At 39.1% G+C, this 15,077-nt stretch overlaps 1 protein-coding gene across 1 annotated transcript in view; it reads right to left on the reverse strand.

Moving 5' to 3' along the window:
• SLC44A1 (solute carrier family 44 member 1) overlaps positions 1–15,077 on the reverse strand; it is a gene marked incomplete at both ends in the record, with an annotated part of 61,838 nt that overhangs the window by 10,034 nt on the left and 36,727 nt on the right. The window contains 5 exons of the mRNA XM_082013310.1: positions 1,850–2,036; positions 2,932–3,059; positions 5,116–5,205; positions 7,077–7,246; positions 11,597–11,690. Coding sequence (XP_081869436.1) covers positions 1,850–2,036; positions 2,932–3,059; positions 5,116–5,205; positions 7,077–7,246; positions 11,597–11,690 — 669 coding nt within the window. The remainder of the gene's footprint in view (positions 1–1,849; positions 2,037–2,931; positions 3,060–5,115; positions 5,206–7,076; positions 7,247–11,596; positions 11,691–15,077) is intronic.

Genomic DNA, 15,077 nt, shown 5'->3' on the forward strand with positions numbered 1-15,077 from the left:
AACTACCATCAAATAATTAAACATAATAGAAGCCTGCTTTAGTCATTCTTAATTTCAGTCTGCTGCTCTGTTGATACCATTCATACAGTCAGAATCAATATTAAACTTCGTAACTCCTTACATCTGGATGTCAACATTAACAATCACCTTTGTTTTCCTTATGGTAAGTGTTTGTGCATGTATTTACAGACATAAGGAGCAGCTTTAGAGATTCTAAACACATGATTTCATATGTTCAGAAATCTGCTGACTCTTTGCCTCATCTGAATAGTGGTATCATGTGTGGAGACTAACAGCACATGTCAGAACCCTCCTAGGATAAGCTCTATTTCAATGTGTTAACCCCCATTGAGATGTTTCATCTCATACAAGAGTTACATGAACAGCTGACAAGATTCAGAAAAATACTGAAAGTACCATGACGTGCATAAAATGCTTACCTTGAAAACCATTGTTTAGTCTTAGCATTGATAGGACCTTCTCCACCTTCTCAGCTACGCTTTTACGCTTATATAAAAAGTTAGTATTTTCTTGTGAATAAATTGAACTGTTGAAATAATTTTGGTTTTAGTGAACAAGCTCTTCATAAGTATAGGCTTGGCTTCTTCTCATACAAAGATAACATACTCCGTTCTCCTGGTTTGGATTGAAAATATCTGGCCCTATTTGCACAAAGATTTTGTTTAACTGATATCAGTGAACATATTGAGTGCATGTAAAGCTAAAAGCATAAATTAGTCTTCGCAGGATCAAGGCCAATCGAACAGTTCTGTCAGAAAAATATAACATCAGCCTAAATTCTGCTATGAATTTAGTCCCTCTGCAGCAGTCTTTAACTCACAGAGTGAAGTGTGGGACTGAGACTTAACTCACTTTCAGAGGTGAACATTTTCTGCACATGGCACAGCATGTAATGAAAACTAAAAATTTCTATAGTAAGGAGAACAAGAACATGTCAATTCTATTACCTCCATCCCAATTTGCTAAGAATTCAGGCTATGAAATAAAAAAATATTTATCTTGTATTATCCTGAAATAGCTCTGTGACCTGAAACACTGCCACTTCTGAATCAGCAGTAAACAATAAATTTCAAAATTTTAAGGTTGTAATAATGAATGATGGTCTCTATCGCCTACAACTTACTGCAAAATAACACAGACATCTCCCATTTTAAATATTACTTGCTAGGTTTCTCTGCTGAAGTAACTAAGACTTGAACGTATAGGATCGACTAATTGTAGAAGCTTTTGTCAGACCCTGAACACAAACAAAGCTCTCATCTTATATGCGCTTCACAGCAGGCAGAAATTTAAGTACATTGGCTGCTCTCAGAATATGGTGGGCAAACAGCAGAAAAATCTCCTTAATAATCCTGGAAAATGCCAAAATAATAGTAGACACCTAAGTTATGAACAGCTTAACACTACTTTAAGTACATTTACAATTTGGGAGACAGTAAATGTGTACAACAGCCCTTTTGTTGCTCTGTCTTCATCTCTGTGAGTACTGGCTACAATACAATACCTTATGAGATTAAAATTAGAGGGAATTATTTGAAAAACTGTTATAGTAGTCTTATTAATGGAGCCTTGTGGTTTGCAACATGCCAACTTGCATCAAATCAAAATGCCGGCCTAAGGCAAAAAGTAACATACTGGGAATGCAGACTCAAATGCACAACAACTTTCTTGAAACAAGTGTTTTGAAGTCACTGACGCAGACAACAACAGGAGCATAATATATGTTGTTTTTATTCTAGAGATCCCCACATGCTTTCTAACCAACTCTGTCTGAAATCATACAAAAATGAAGTGGAATTTATTCAAAATAAGCCTGGTAGCTGCTTACCTGTAGTACCAAGGAAAAGCAGGACTGTGATCCAGTATGTCCAGAAGAGGATAAGCACAAAGAATGTCCAAAATGGCTGGAAGACTAGCAGCGGCAGGTGAATGAAGACCTTGCCGGCCACATGGAACAAGGCAATGGTGAGAGCTACTCGTTTGCGCATAATTAACATTATCAAGAACAAGATAACCTAGAGAGAGAATTTTCCAAATCACATTTTAGATAATTGAAAAATAAGCAAGCTCTCATTTGGCACAGGTAGGCTATTCAAACACAGCAAATTAACACATGCTCTATCTGTAAGATCAGAAGATCAAAATGTAAAACCTCTATCAGTTTCTTCTGCTGAAAAATTGTTTTCCAAATTATACTTCTAGGAAATTCTAATCTCATAATTATGAATTTGGAATCATCATCAGCCTCCGGTTTATGAGATTAGACCAGATACTGTCCTCAATTATGTTTCACAAATCAGTGAAATCAGCAAGATTTAACAAAGAATACAATTTAACATTTATGTTTGGGCATGGTATGGTGGACTTACAAGTTAGTCAAACACTGTCAATTTTTAGTAGTAAAGCCAGTAACTCCGAAAAGAACAACAAGGCCTGATGAAGATAAACTAGTTCTGTAATAGTTTTTAGTATTTTAGTTCACAATGATCCTTCTCTAAATGGAGTAAATGTGGGAACAACCGATTTCAGAAGTAGGAATGGTCTAAGGACTTTCAAATAAACTGAAATGATGAAGTACCTCTGAACTAGGAACCTAAGAAAAATCTCTTAAGTGAAACTGGATTGGGAGTTTAATATTGCACCAATTCATGGATGTCCCTGTGGACATTTTACAGTAGAGGAGAGTAGCTGCAGGGTCAGGAACTCTCTACTGACTCAAAAACAGATATTACAGAACAATGTCTGGAAGAAAAAAACCCAAAAAAACATTAAAAAGTCATTGCAACAGAGCTTGCAGTAGAAATAAACTTTTCAAAAATGTATGCAATACAAACCTTTCACCTGAATAAAAAACCAGAGACAACCAGGATGATAGAAAAATAAAATAATATAGGTATTCACAAAGCATACCGTGAAGACTGTAGCTGAAATGGCATAGATCAAAAGAGCCTGAAGATTGTCTTTGGCTATTTGAGTCTCAATAGCACTGGCAGATATTCGTTGCTTAGCATAGAGCCACCACAGGACTCCTGTACCACCTATGTTTTAGAAACAAAAAAAAAAAGAGGGATAACTGAAAGATGCTCTTTCTATGTAACAGTTATACAGCCTAGTACCAGAGGAACTGAACAGTTTCTTCTTTTAATTCTAGTCTGGTACAGAATGCTCAAGGGCTCTGAGGATGGAGAAGGGAGCTCTTCTCAAATGGATATACTCTTTTCACAGTCTCACCCCGCTATGACCACTTAAGAGACTTGCAGCTATTTGTGTTTTAGGGCAAAGTTCATGAGACGACTAGTTCATGGGAAGCCCTAACACTGAAGATCACAGCTCCCATTAGACAGGCAACAGAGTAACAAAAAGAATAAAGAGTTATACAGCAGGACATATCTATACGTGTGTATAACATGGTAGGGAGTAAGAATTTAGGAGGGGGAACAGAGAGGGACCTTTGGATTCGGATGCAAAAGAACAAGAGGAACAGAAGAAGGGTCTACAACTCCTGGGAAGACTAATCGAGAAGAGAAGGAACAGTCCTGATACTGAGAGCAGCACCTCAGGTTAACGACAGATAGCTACACCTGCATCAGGCAATATCTTTTGGGCACTTGAAAAAACATCACTGAAAGTCTCAGGAGACCAATATCTTGTGAGGTACTTTCTTCTAACCCCAGTTATGAAATCCTAGCCTTATGGCCAGATTTTCATTCTCATACTCTAACTACCTTTCCAAGGTAGAACATTTCTTAAATACTGGACTCCAGCCTCTCAGGGAGGCTTTTGAGTATCTCTTTTGAGTATCCTTCTCTGTTCTGTTGTTATTTCTCAATCAGCAGCATAAGCTTATCTAGAGATCCCAAGTCTTTGCTGAAAGTACTCCATTCAGGTCTAAAATGGAGGATGGTCTTTTGGCATCTCCTAAACAAACAGTGAATACCAAATAAGAAGTATGTCTCACAAAAGACATATTCTTATTCAGTCTGTGTAATGGATACGATTTTTTAGAACATAATAACAGATGACAATAAATCATTCGACTCTTTCACTCAACATAGTTGCTCAGCTTCTAAAGAGAATACAAGTGAAAAAAAAAAATCTATTTTTTTCCCCCTTGTCTGTGGTCAGAGATCCTGTGAACAGTAAGGAGCAAAAACAAGTGATCATGAAAACACATAGATGGTCTGCTGATTTTTTCCCACCCCTTGCAGTCACGCATTGCAAGAACTAAATTGCTAGTACTTCCTAATTTAATTATTCTATTTTTGCTCCTTCCCTACAGTCATCTGCCCATACATTTTGGCCTTGCTACTGAATATCATAATAGAATACTTCAGTTTTACAAATGTAAAAGTTAATGTGATAAAGCAAGGCTATCTGCATGCAAGCTAAATAATTTCCGGTGAGACAATCTTTGGCCATTCCCAAGATGGCATGGCTGGATGCATTTCATACATGACGTAGCTCATGCAGGACTTTGAGTCATATGGAAATACAAGAGTTTGATTAGAAATGCTAGAAAAGCACCTTCGCTTCCCCTATTCAAGAACAGATCTTAAATACACCTCCAGAGCTACCTGGAGGACTGAAGGGGCTGATGAACTTTTCAGGGTTGTATGGACACATCTACATCCTAAGAGTCCCCTGAGGCTGCATAAACAGTAGTTGTCCTTTTCTTCCTGCACGCATGAGTGTGTCCAATGGGTGGGTGTGCCATCAGACAGAGCGAGACCAGCTGTCTTGCTCACATGTTTGGAAGGCAGTTTAAGAAGTAGGCGATGTTTAGGGCTATGCTACAAGTACAGTGAGGAATATCCTGTACTGTACTGCCTATGTGGGCTCTAGTGAGACAGGCTGACAGCTTGCCAGCCAAGCTGGGAGTGCACCAAATCTCTAAGGAGAAACATACTCTCTGGGAAAGGACTGCAATTACAAAGGTAGCATTTTTGACATTTGTCTTGCAAGTGACTCAAAGGAAAGCCGAAGGGAAATGCATGGTCCAAGATCTGTGCAGGATGTTGCTGGCCTAAGGACATGGAGCACAAAGATTAAAACCAGGAGACAGCACTCAGAAGCTGGGAGACAAACAAGACTTACCAAGTGATCCCAGAATGACAAGAATTGTTAAAATCCAGACAAGTACTCTTGAAATGTACCTGATTATAACCATCAAAATCATGGACAACACTGCAAAAGAAGATAAACAAAATAAGTAGAGCAATCATTTCAAGTACAAATAGGCTTCCTAACTCTCCCCCTGCACTACGATAAACTTCTGTCAGAAGGCAGTTTTGACAGAGATTTGTTTTCTGAGGCTTACAAACTCACTGCACAGACAGTTAAGGAAATTATGCACCTCTACACCTTCCGCTTTGATACTGTTGATTAAAACAAAGAGAGCATAAATACACTTACATGGTACATTAAATACAAGACATAGTGTGTACATACAGACAGAGATGTATTTAGACAATGACAAAACAGACAGCAAGACATGATAGTACTCTGAGTCTGGTAACATGAGCACACCTCCTGAGGAACAGAGCAGAAATTGCACTCAAATAGACTTGTCAAACAAGTGCAGATAGTGTGACACCTGTGTATTCCAAAATGTCATGTCAGTGAAAAGTAAAAAAATTACTACTTTATTTTCAGCATTCAAAATGAGTTCTTTAACAAGCTTTGTTCATGTAGTTCCACTGCCATTCAGGAACTGCATGTTAAAAAGCCCTCTACAGTCTCAGCCAACTAAGATTTGGTGAGTGGTGTGTGTAAGTGCATGCACATATTTTTGCATATACTTATTTGTGAACAGCAGTTACATGAAAACCACTGGAACCTGGCTTTCTGAATCACACAATCTTACCCATTATTTAAAAATAAATAAATTCTGTTTAACTATGAAGGTATGCAAAGTATTTTTTAAATTAACTGTATGTAAAACTCAGCACTAACTTCTGACTCTAACCCAACAGCAGCACTGCTAATCAGCCACCAGCTTTCAGATTCAGAACAGTCTTTCTACTTTTCTTGTCAAATACTGCAGCTGCCCAGATACAAGAATAAACAGCTTTCCAGTTATAGCTGACAAGATACTCAATGGTCTTTCATGTTTTATTTAGATTATTATTTTTAATGTTACCTAGCATCCTCTTTTTTTTTTTTTTTTTTGAAACAGCAAAGGCAGACCGAAAGCAAGGGATTTCTTTATCTGGTACAGCTTGGCAGTGCTTCTTTCTAAACCACACACTACTTGTATACATAGGATAGTATCTGGAGACTCCCATTTTAGGATTTCAGATTTTATACTTGGTAGGAGTAAAATAAACTCATTATGAAGATAATTTATGTGTGTGAGTAGCATTCCACCTTAATTCTCAAGAATTTGTAAAAAAAAAAACAGTCTAGTGCTGTCACTCTATAGGCCAGGGGTATCTCAACTGTAGAAATGATTCAGAACCATGATGCTGGGAATTTCCAGCTCTTCATACAAGGCTGAGATTTTCAAAAGCCTTAAGTTTTTAACTTTGGGGGAAGGGGAAGAAGGGGGTAACATACAACACAACAAATGGGCACCTAATTTTCTTGTTTTCCCTCTGGAAGTTCCCATATCCCTGCACAAATACGTTAAATGAAACAAACTAAACCCCCTACATTTTAGAAGAGTGTGCTGTTGTGCACTTCTCACCCTGTCCTTTTTATTTAGAAAGGGTTTATTTGGATTTGAGTTAGCAGAAGATTAATATTAGAAAAGGGAAAGGTGAATAAAAATTAGGATAATGGGGATGTTCTGTTAACTATACCAAAACCAATGTTGGCTAAGCAACTGCCACACATCCTCTACATCTCATAATCAGTGAAAGAGAAGAAAAAACAGGAATGCATATGTATATTGCTTCTGAATAACTTATCCAGCTGTCAAATAACATTTTAAAAAAGCATTCTGAATAAGGGCTCATTGCTATCATACATTTTTTTTTATCATATTGTGGTTAGAGGGTGTTAACAATCTCCTAATGCAGTACTAAGAAATAGCTAGTAATGAGAAAAACAATTACCTAGTGATAACAAGCAAAGTCCCATTATAATCTCTTTGCTGGTCATAACTCCACTAATCAGCCTGTGTAAGACACTACTGTCACTGACAAAGGTGATCAGGGCCTCTGCAAACTTGGCATAGCAGGAAATGTTCACAGGAGCACAGCGATGGAAGAATGGAATAGGTGCACTGGTGACACAAGAAAAAAAAAATCAGAAAAAAAAATTACTCCTACTTAATATAAATGCCACATCAACACACAAATGAAAGGTGAATAGATGCAACCACTCCACCCTCATAACATCATAACCAGAAACCATGTGTTGAATGCACAAGTGCTGCTGGAATGAGGATGATCATAATGGAAAGTGATGCCGTTCTTACAAGTAATCCTGTGAGGCTGGAGTGCACAGTCCAATAGGAAATTATTACCCTCCCACCCTTAAACAGCAAGGCTCAGAAAATACATATTCCTATTTCCGCTTAACCATCTTTCCTTGAAGTGTCAGGTGGTGAACCAGCAGCTGAAACAATGCCTTTCACTTGTGTTAGAATGGAATACTGGACCATGTTTGCAGCAAAAGTAATCCCAGAATGACGATACTCTTCTTGCAAAAGCATACATGTCGTGCTAAAAGGCATCAGCACTTAACAACTGCTGCCGATGGATTTATTCTTCGTCTTTCCCCATACTAAGCTTGCTCACATATTGAAGATTACAATCACAGTGTTTTCTCTCATTAACTTCGTTAAAATTATGTACTACATTCTTCGCAAAACATGCAAAAATGCGTCTATTCTTTCGTTATTCCTGAACTGTTTTGGAAGCATCCTCCCCAAAAATCCTGATGCTATGCATTAAACTTTGCAGAATGCTTAGCAGAACCCATTATCAAGTTCATCAGAAGAAGACACAAGAAAGCAAAAACTTCACTTTAGAAGCGGGTAATTTCATTTTCCAAATGTTTTCCATTAAGTAGCTGCCTTTCTGGCTCATAAACTATGTCTGATCTCAAAGTGGCCTATTACATCTTTTGATCAATCTTCCCAATTACACCTCGGCCACATGTTCCATGAATTACAATGTTCCTCCCTGTAATTGTAGTCAGTGAAAGAAATGTCCTTCATATTGTCAGTCTCTTCTTCTAAACTCTAAATTTGTTTCACCCTCCCCAATCTTCCTGACTTAAAAGATTTCAGTGGACTGTAGCAGCAATGTACAAAATCTTTTTTTGCATTTCAGCAATGACCTATAAACCAGCAATTTTTGTACTCAATAACTATTTGTTAAGCCCAAGCATTTCCAAAATTCTAACTGTCGTTTTAAACACATAGTGAATAAACCAGCTACCTTAGGCACATCCTTTCTATGCGTTGTTTTTGGAGAAAAAAAGACGAGATGCTGAAAACCATTAGTGTGTAATTATTCTGCACAGAATTGAGGAGAAATTATGATCACCTGCCATACCTAGGTAATTAATAGATCCTAGGTTTTTGTTTGAAGTGACCGGCAATTGTAAATTACATGGTTTTAAACCTACTGTGCTGAGTAGGTAAATGCATTTGGAGATGCTCATATTGATGGCCTACTTTTAGGTAGTGATGAAGACAGCAGTTAAGTACAGCGAATTAGTTACAACTGTTAAAAAACAAACTAAACCCATAATGATGGCTGCCCTATTTAAGAGGCAGCCTGTGTATCCTCTCAGCCTCTTACAACATAGCCTATTTGGGAATATGCAGCATACTACAGTTCATTATATGCAGTAATACTGGGAAATACTGAAATCTAAGAGGTTAGTTTAATTGTTAACTGCTCTGAATTTGCAGAAAGCCTAGAGCATTTAGAAGCTGTCAATATCAACAAAGCACAAATGCTGAGCTGGGAGTAGGCAAAAGACTGTCGTTCTGCATCCAAAAACAAAAATACCCATTTTGAAAAGAGAAGCTAATGGGATTAAAATACTGTTCCAAAATACACCCCAACAGCGGAAAAAATGCTTTTTGCACACCAGAGTTTATATTATCCATCTAACATCCCCTAAAGCTACAGTAATTTCACTACACATTCTAAGTAACCTACTTTCATGTGCAATAATTAATTTCTAACTTTGTTGTAATTAATAAAAAAAGAGGTTAGTGGTTCTTACAAGATTTCTTGAGTAAATAGGACTCCTGAGAATCCACCTTTTGAGATCTGCTGCTATTTCAGTGGTTCTGACTGAATGAGTGGGTGAGGTAAGGTGTCATCTTTAATAAAAACCACAATAATAGATCTAGTCTCAGGGACCTGTGCTATTTTACACAGATAAAATATGTGGTTATTTTATATGTGTAAAATAACCTCTTGATTATAACTTGGTATATTACATACCAAAATGGAATTATGTTTTTGAGAATAACAGCATGATACTTAGTTATGAACAAGAGCAAGTAAAGGTCAAGCCAGCAGATGATGATGTTGAAAATTGTATTTTTAAAGCAATATTCAAATGAAGTTAAGAGACCCATCTGATTGTTCAAGTACTAGATTTCAGAGGAGAGCTTTTTCCTCTCACTACTACACCTGTGCATATACAGCAAACTGTGTGTGGGGAACCTGACTGGAGTGCCACTGCTACCTGCTCCTTATAACCTCTATAGAGCAGCCCCTTGGCACACCTCGGCACAACTGTTTGATAAACACCGCAGGGAAAAGCTGGAAAGGTTTTCCTCTAGGGTCCCCTATTTCAAAACTAAACAGCAAAGTCATGTTCTACTGAGGCTGAGATGTGCTAGGCACAGTTTCTGGAAGACACGTATCCCTGGCCGCATTGCTAGGCTGCACTGCTGTGTCAAAGTGGAGGATCAAAGTTGAAGCTGACGGATCTTGAAGCTGGAGGATCAGAGTCCATTGAGAGGTGGACCCTCAACCGAAGGGTGTGAAGAAGCCTGGTCATCAAACAGAAAATACCAAGGGACACTCCTTACAACATATGCTATCTCCATCCCACAGGTGCCTAATGCGAGTCAGATGATGGTTCATATTTCTGACAGGTCAAAACTAAAAACCAGAGTGCTAGGTAAGTTCTCCCTGAGCCTACAGGCTGCTGGCTTTTCATTTGTTTGTTGCCACAGGATTCCATTTCCCCTCCAAATTACACTAATTTATTCAAATAATTTAGCTATAAAAATCTGTAAAACAGAATGGTTTACAGATACAATTTTGGCCTTTTTTGCTTTAGGGCTTTAAGTTCAGAATTTTCAATCTCAGAAAAATATTAAAACACATTGAGCATTTTATTAATATTAAAAAAAAGGAGGAAATGCTCCATCTACACAATAGCTTTTCAAAAATAACTCTTGAGGTAGTTTTTGTGCAGAATTTACATAGTGTCATTAGAGCTCTGACACATGTTCTATCCTCCTGTTTTCTTATTAAGTCATATTCATTCAGGCTGAAGGACATGGGAACACAGTGAGAAAAGTCAGTGTAATTCTGGCAATAATTAAGACTGACAAGCCTTTTCAGTATGCAAGCTGGCACCGAAGTTTTCATTTGTTTTTGTGTTACAGCTGTAACAGCTGGTTAGCTGCATAGAATATTAATCTGCTGTGGGGGAAAGTAAAAAAAAAAGTTAATATTCCAGCTGCTACTTATTGTCACTGCAATATAAAAAATGTATTCACTGGAGAGGCTACCAAGCAGACAAAAGTGACTTAAAATCGAAGTTTTCAGACCTGACACAATTATAACATTTAATGAAATATAACAGAAAACTATGCATAGGGCAAGACTAGTTACAACCCACTACTGAGTATGTTCGAGAAGCTAAACTTTGAGAAAACACGTGATTCTTCTTGAGCAAGTGGAACTACTGACAGAAGGGTGTGCACAACAGCAAAAAAACAGCTTCTTTTCACAGCAATGCTCATCTCCCCAGTTCCAGCTAGCATAGCCAGCAGAGTTTCTGGAGCTACAAACTTTCCTCTACTACACAAAAAGCAGTATAGTAAAATATTTTAAACAATACAACTCAAAGAGATCTGTTTATAAAATATAAGTCTCTTTTTGGTACTTGACCATCCTCATATTAGTCATTTGGGGACTCAAAGAATAAAAAAATGAAGCAATTTGCTAAATCTGACTGGCTGAGGTAAGGTGTAAGAAGTGAACACTGCAGAAAGCTGCATGTGTATACATCCTTTTTCCCCCTCAAAGTGCTCCGCAATCGCCTCTGATCTGCACTGCTGACAGGCAGCTGGCTATAGGGTGAAAGGCAGTAAAACAGCTGATACTCAGCACAGTGTCAGTTACATGAGACGGAAGAGAACTTGAAGATACCAGCTCAATACTCTCAGTAACACATCCAAAGATAGTTTGGATTTTTCTTTGAGAGTTGCTTTAAAAATGTCTTTTTAAAACTTGTGGCAATAATACACTAAAACATCCACCTGTAACACATAGTAAATTTGTGCTGCGTATTTTCCAAAGAACTGTCATGAACAAAACAAATCTTGGCTCCCTTCATCCCCAATCAGACAAGATGTTAATATTACCTCTCTGGAACAGGATATTTAGGACATAACTTGGCGGCCCTTGGGTCTGTAGTGTATTCTGATGGCTGTAGTTCATAGCTACACAGAGTGGATCCTGTTGAGAAGAGAAAGAAAGAGATTGATGGGGAAAAAAATAAAAATCAAATATTCCTATTCTTTGCAAACAGTATTAAAACTGATATAGGACCTGATTATGCAGCTCCTCATGTTATTACCACAAAGTTATGCTACACTTCCTCAAGTAATGGAACAGTGAATTAAGCCCAACACAGCTTCAGTGTAACAGAATGACACTCTTCAACCTAGCATCTAGACCAAATGTTGGTCTTCCAGTATTTGTGTATTCAAGTTGAAAAGGTTAATTCACAAAGCAGTGTAAAAAAGGACACAAAGCACTTTGAAGTCACCCTCAGCTGCTACTCCACCATGCTTTTTCTTGATCATTTTTAGTGCATGAATATTGCATAAGACAACATTCATTATAGAGAGAAAACACTCCAGTGCTTTTTTCAGGTTGGTTTTTTTTTTGTGATGTCAAAGTACAACTGGTCTATAGACTTCAGGGAGAGGAACCTCTGAACTGCTGAGCTTAGAAAGTTGGCTGAAAAATAACACAAGCTCTGACTGCATTAGGTGCCCAAAGCTTTTACCGAAGCTGAACAATTTTTATAAACAAATTGGCACAGTACAATAAAGATCAAATTGCCTATAACCAAATTCAAATGTAATCTAAGCTTTCCTCAGTTCGTGACACTTGCCTAATGGAAGTACAATACCCAGACAGATCTTGTCCCATTTGCCTAAATCAAGATAGCGAACATCTGAGCCAATGCATCTAGGAATACAGAAACTGCCTAATCAGATTGGAACAGTGGCCTCTCAGAAACCTGAGGAAGAGGTAAGGTGGCCTCCAATAGTCTAAGCCGCCTATCCAAAGATGAGTTTCTTCCCAAGCTTGTTTGCTAACAGATTGCTTACTCCCCAGTGCAAGGGCTCTGGACACACAGCCTTCGGTGTTCTTTTTTTCTTATGTAATAAACTAAGGACATCTTGATCATCCCTATAAATATTCAATCCTTTCCATTATGAAGGTCTCCTCTGCAGAAGTACTTCATAGCAGAGTTCTACACACTGGATCTGGACAATGCGTACACACTTGCACTCAAATTAAACCAAGACTTTTGACAAACAGCCTTATCTTGGCCTGCATGACACGAAACAGAAGCATTATTTGTAGAAATTGTAGAATATCAATTTGCAGAAATCTTGTTTATCATTGCGACATTGCTACCTCTATGAAGAGGCATCTTCTATTTATAGACTGGAAGAGAAGACAGAGAGCAGCTGAGCAGGCTATCCCCTGCAGTCTCTGGAACACTACTTAAAATACCACTTCTACAAATCAGGTTTTTTGGGGAGAGGTCCGAAAAAAACAAATACACCACTGAAGAAAGTTAGATTTCCTGCAAAAAGAAGGTATCAGCTAAAACATTTGAACTTCATTTTCAATTATACTGTTTGTATGAATCCTTATGCCTCTACTTGCTTAGGTGGAAAACAAGGGACCAGGTAAACAGACATCAGACAAAAACTGCCTTCCCTACACCATAGTTGTAAATGTAGTACCTAAACGTAATTATTATTCTTTTTGGACAGAAGGTTTTATACTGCTGCAAAAATTTTTAATCTTGTAGACTGTTTGCTGGATAAGGAACTGGTTGGATGATCACATCCAGAGAGTAGTGGTCAATGGTTCAATGTCCAGATGTCACTGATCTCCAAGTGGTGTCCCTCAGGGGTGCATATTGGGACTGGCACTCTTTAACACCTCCATCAATGACACAGACAGTGGGATTGAGCGCACGCTCAGCAAGTTTGCAGATGACACCAAGATGAGTGGTGCGGCTGACACAGCTGAGGGACGAGATGCCATTCAGAGGGGTCTGAACAAGCTCAAGAAATGGGCCCATGTGAACTGCATGAGGTTCAACAAGGCCAAGTGCAGGGTCCTGCACCAGGGTTGGGGCAACCCACGGAATCAATGCAGGTTGGGGGATGAAGGGATAGAGAGCAGCCCTGCTCAGAAGAATTTGGGGGTCCTGGTGGATGAAAAGCTGGACATGAGTTGGCAATGTGCGCTCACAGCCCAGAAGGCCAACCGTATCCTGGCCTGCATCCAAAGAAGCGTGGCCAGCAGGCTGAGGGAGGTGATTCTGCCCCTCTACTTGGCTCTGGTGAGACCCCACCTGGAGTCCTACATCCAGCTCTGGAGTCCTCAGCACAGGAAAGACAGGGACCTGCCAGAGTGGGTCCAGAGGAGGGACACAAAAATGATCAGAGGGAAGGAACAGCTCTCCTATGAGGACAAGCTGAGAAAGTTGGGGTTGTTCAGCCTGGAGAAGAGAAGGCTCTGAGGAGACCTTACTGCAGCCTTACAGTACTTAAAGGGGGCCTATAGGAAAGATGGGGACAGACATTTTAGCAGGGCCTGTAGCAAAAGGACAAAGGTAACAGTTTTAAACTAAAAGAGAGTAGATTTAGACTAGATATGAGGAAGAAATTTTTGACAATGAGGGTGGTGAAACACTGGCACAGGTTGCCCAGAGAGGTAGTAGATAATCTGTCCCTGGAACCATTCAAGGTCACGTTGGACAGGGCTCTGAGCAACCTGATCTAGTTGAAGATGTCCCATCTCATTGCAGGGGGATTGGACTAGACGACCTTTAGAGGTCCCTTCCAACCCAGATTCTATGATATGAAAACTTCCGGATCAAGTGCGGTTACAAATACCTCCAGAATTTGATGGAGGATCAGCAGTAGAGTCACATGTTTATCTTAAAAACAGAAGGAAAAAGAAGATGGCAGACATTTACATTTGTTTTATTTTGCTTTGAATATAGCCCAAAAGCTAAGTTATAAAGATGACTAGAATAGTAAGTCCTACAGGAAGAAGTGGGGGGCTATATATGGGCAACTGTATACAGATTCATGAAACAGGATGTTCGGTGCCAGCTTGGTAATTTTGCCATTCAACACTATCTGTGTTGAACTACGGTTTAAGTATGTTATGCAGAGGCCCCCACAGCTAAATAAATCTAATGGACACTGCTGATCCGTGGTACACATGCTTCCTTGTGAATTCTAGCAGTTCAGGCAGGAGGGAAAACGGGCAGGATTTGCTGTGGCCAGGGAAGGAGGATCTGGGTTCTTTGCACAAATGTGTATCTGAAGACCTTCTCTTTGTATCACAAATGTAAGCCAAGCAACATCGAATGGCAGATCCTGATCTGCAACACAGGTCACAAGCCATTCAGGTAGGACTTGTACACTAGAGTAACCCAACAAACCCCTGGCTGCAGGGGGAACTGGAGGCACCCTGCAAGGTACCTCTGGAACCCAGTGGCACATTCCCTCCTGTCATGCAACGGAGCAGTGGGTGACTCTGGCTGCCACTATCATCTCTTGCCTGGGAACTGCTCTT

The sequence above is a fragment of the Phaethon aethereus genome, assembly GCF_964289735.1.
Source record: "Phaethon aethereus genome assembly, chromosome: Z".
Classification (NCBI taxonomy): Eukaryota; Metazoa; Chordata; class Aves; order Phaethontiformes; family Phaethontidae; genus Phaethon; species Phaethon aethereus.